At 31.3% G+C, this 4,109-nt stretch overlaps 1 protein-coding gene across 1 annotated transcript; it reads left to right on the forward strand.

Annotated features, from left to right (window-relative positions):
• Positions 1-1,837: 1,837 nt before the first annotated feature.
• On the forward strand, positions 1,838-3,744 carry LOC127129340 (protein RGF1 INDUCIBLE TRANSCRIPTION FACTOR 1). Its single transcript, XM_051058554.1, has 5 exons — positions 1,838-2,188; positions 2,406-2,585; positions 2,677-2,751; positions 2,853-2,990; positions 3,123-3,744. The coding sequence occupies exons 1-5, from the start codon at positions 2,186-2,188 to the stop codon at positions 3,465-3,467; spliced, it is 741 nt and encodes a 246-aa protein (XP_050914511.1). The 5' UTR covers positions 1,838-2,185; the 3' UTR covers positions 3,468-3,744.
• The last annotated feature ends 365 nt before the right edge of the window (positions 3,745-4,109 follow it).

The raw sequence follows: 4,109 nt of genomic DNA on the forward strand, positions 1-4,109 counted from the left end.
TGCTATTTGTGTATTGATATTGCTTGATTCTAAAGTCCAAGAGAAAATTGAGTTTCTATATGACATTCTTGTCTATTGGATTGCATCCCATTGATCAGATCTTTTCAACTCTTAACTTTTAAGTTTTTGCTTAGGATTAGTCTCTTCATCTCGTCCCACTTCTTTAATTTCAAATCTCTCCCTCTTTTCAAAATCTTATTTGTTTGTGATTTCTAAACTTTGACTCTTTTGCAAATTAGAAACTTGACCTCATGCCATTGCATTTTTAAACTCTTTTTCTTTATCAAACTTGTAAATGAATCTAATCATATTGACTTAAAATTTCAAAAGACAAAAGGAACTAACACTCATTCAAACTCTTTTAGGCGTTTTGTGCCTCTTTTAAACTTAAATTTTTGTTAAGAGCAATCAACTCACTTTGAAATTGATACCACGAACTACGAGGTTTTGATCCCTCATTTTATGTTGGTACGTAGGCACAAGTCCGAAGGTCTTGTCAAACACAAAAATATAATCAATGAATTCTTTTCTCATCCCCACACTCTATTTATTGCAAACATCGTTTATGCCAAAACACATACACACATAAAAAAGGGCTCCCTAGGAGTACATAAGACACTTTGGGTGCTAACACATTCCCTTTGTGTAACCAACCCCCTTACCTGTAATCTCTAACATTTTATTAGTTTTGATTTGAAAACTTCTTATCTTTGGGTTTTGTTCGTACTTTTTCCCTTTTCCTTTGGAAACAATAAAAGTGCGGTGGTGACTCTGGTTTTATTAACGTTAAATTTATCCATAGCTTAATGGTCATGAATTTACCACTACAGGTTCGCTCCGCAAAAACCAGAAAAAAATGAGGCAGAGCGATCATAGTTGAGGATGTGGGTCTAAAACTTAGGTTCGTCCCGTAAAAAAGTGAGGGCGGGGCGGAGAAAGCTCGCGAGCACTGCACTTTTTAAACCTAAAAATGTAAAAATTTATGTAAATATTCGTGTCCGCAAAAGCCCGCGAACAAAACGGGATGGGGCGGGACAGACAAATTAGAGGGTGATGGCCTAAATTCTTGTCTCTCCCTGCACTAAAGTGCGGACAAAATGGACATACCTAATGGATCAGACCCGTTTTGTCACCCCTATCCCTAAGGGACAAGTTAACATTACCCTTAATTTAATAACTTTGAAATGACATCTAAATAATTTTTTTTTGAAACTTTATCATATTCCATAAAATTTGAACGACAAATTAGATATTAGGCTTAATTACAGTTTTGATCTTTCTATTTTATCCGATTCACGAAATTGATTTTCATATTTTAAATTTAAATAATTTTAATTATATTAAAATTAAAAAAAAGAGATCAATTTAGTGAATTAGATAAAATAAGAAATCAAAATTATAATTTAACCTAGATATTACTATTATTATTATTAAAATTGTTGAGAGTGAAGTAAGTTCATCTCAACTTAATAAATAAATTAAAAATGTTATAAATTATACTCCTTCCATCTCAAATTATAAAATGTTTTATACCTTTTACATAAATTAATAAATATAACTATTGTCGAATGAGAAAGATAAATTATGAATATCTTTATAATATAATCTTTAATTTATTATAGATAAAAGAGAAAATATTAGAAGAAATTGTAATAAATGAGAGATTTAATATTATATTAAAATTGTAAAATAACTTATAATTAATGATAAATATTTTTAATATACTGATTTATAATTTGGGAAATTAATTAAAAAAAAATAGTACTAGTTCTATACTTAATGGGGTTCCACACCACATCGAATCAAAAACTTCAATATATATTTGTCAATCAAATAGCACATTTGAAGATTGTGTCCTGTGACAATTAAGAGCGTCGTAGTGTGTAGTGAGTAGTGTGTAGTGTGTAGTGTACGACACAAATCCTCTTTAATTGTGGCTATCCTCCCAACCTTACCTCACCGTATCCTTTCCTTCCTTCTCTATTCTTTCTTTTCTTACATTGGTAACAGCTGCCACCGCCGTTTCCTTTCACATTCTCTCTCTTCCTTTCCCCAAAATCATTTTTTTTATACTCTTTTTCTCATCATCATGCCTCCATAACTATACCATAGCTTTACATTAACACTACTCACACACACTTCACAAATCATAAAAAAATAAATCAAAATTCAAACTACACTAATCATGGTGAGTGAGTACTATATATACTTATTTTCTTTATCTTTTCATCTTCCATCTTTGTTGTTCTCTGTGTATACCTTATTATTATTTTTTTATATTATAAAGTTAATTCAATTCATTTTCTACTGACTAACCATGGTGCATCTTCTAAATCTGTTTTTTCATCTTTCACTTTTTTTTTTCTTTTTAAATTCTTTAACATGTTATATGATTTTTTTCTCAGTATATTTATTCTTCATCGGTTCCTCGCTGGCTTCAATTTCTCCTCACTGAGAAATTCTACAACGCCTGTTTAATTCATCCAGAAACAAAAAAGAATGAAAAGAACGTGTATTGTTTGGATTGTTGCATCAGTCTTTGCCCTCACTGTGTTTCTCCACATTCCTCTCACAGACTCTTACAGGTTTTTTCTTCACTCTCTCGATCTCTCAATTTCAAACACTACTCTAACAATTTCAATTTCTATTGATTTTTCAATTCTTTATTATTTTCAGATTAGAAGATATGTGTATCACGATGTTGTAAGAATGGATGATGCCGCAAAACTAATAGACTGTTCTTACATTCAAGTAACTGATTTTTTTATACACAACTGTATAATTTTCTTCTTAATTCTCCTTAATAAAACTAATTTAGTTTCTTTTCTTCTTTTTTTGGTGTGTATTTACAGTCCTACAAAACAAACAGTGCGAAAGTGGTGTTTTTGAATCAAAGGCCTCAAACCAAGAAATGCTCCTCCGGCAATATCTGCAGCACCTGTGACAGAAGTCTGCAAGAACCATACAATTTCTGTTCTCTCTCTTGCAAGGTCCTCTCTCATCCCCATTCTCAATATTCCAAAATTTCTATTTTATTTAATTAATTTTTTATTACTGGTAAAGTTTAATTAGGTTTATCTAATATAATTATTTTCTTCTTTATTGATTGTGTTTTTTTACAGGTGATTCACCTTGTCAAAACATTGGGTACACTATCTGGCTATCTTTTCGAGTGCAACTACATGCCATTATCCGATTCTGGGCTAGACGACGGTTTAATGACTCCTGACTCGGTTCTCGAACCGGCTGGTTCGAACAGGACTTCGTCTGGTTCGGGTGGATATGGTGGAGTGGATTGTAGAACCACTCTTGCTTGCACTGCAACTACTGAGATTGTGAGAAAGAAGAGAAGCGGTTGTTCAACTTTCCGACCACCGTGTCGGCCTGCATGCTCGCCGGTAACGGAAATCGCGGTGAATCTGATGAATAGAAGGAAAGGAAACCCGCAGAGGGCCCCACTTTATTGAGGAAGAATAATAGGCTTAAATTAAATGAGAGAAAAACTTTGGTATTTTGATTTTTATGATTGTTATTATTATAAATGTTATAATTAATTAATTAATGTTTTGAAATCTTGGGTTGGAAAGGGAAAAAGGCTATATCTATTTATATATATATATATATATATAGCTCCTAGTTTTTTTTAGAGATTTTTATGAGCCTATGTGATAGGATATGATATGATGTGACCGGGTTTGTTATATTGCACAGTGTAATGGAGCTTATTTTGATTTTGGATTATCACTGTTCCTTCCCGAGGGTTATTATTATTGCTGGGATTCAATGCAATACAAATCACTCGTTCCGTAAAGGCCCCATTTAACTTACAATTCGTTGAGTTTGGTTTTGTTTGGAGTATTATGTTAGTTTGTCATCTAGTGGGGGGTTGATTTAAATATTTAATTTTTTTTCAATCAAAATTTAATTTAGTTAATGAATTTTAATTTTCAATCAAAATTTAATTTAGTTAATGAATTTTAATTTTCAATCAAAATTTAATTTAGTTAATGAATTTTAATTTTTAATTCAAAATTTGTTATTAATTTTATAGGGATTAGTTTCTTGTCATTTTCTTATCTTTTATTGTTTAGATTTTTGTGTGCCCTACT

This window comes from Lathyrus oleraceus, chromosome 3, assembly GCF_024323335.1.
Source record: "Lathyrus oleraceus cultivar Zhongwan6 chromosome 3, CAAS_Psat_ZW6_1.0, whole genome shotgun sequence".
NCBI classification, from domain to species: Eukaryota; Viridiplantae; Streptophyta; class Magnoliopsida; order Fabales; family Fabaceae; genus Lathyrus; species Lathyrus oleraceus.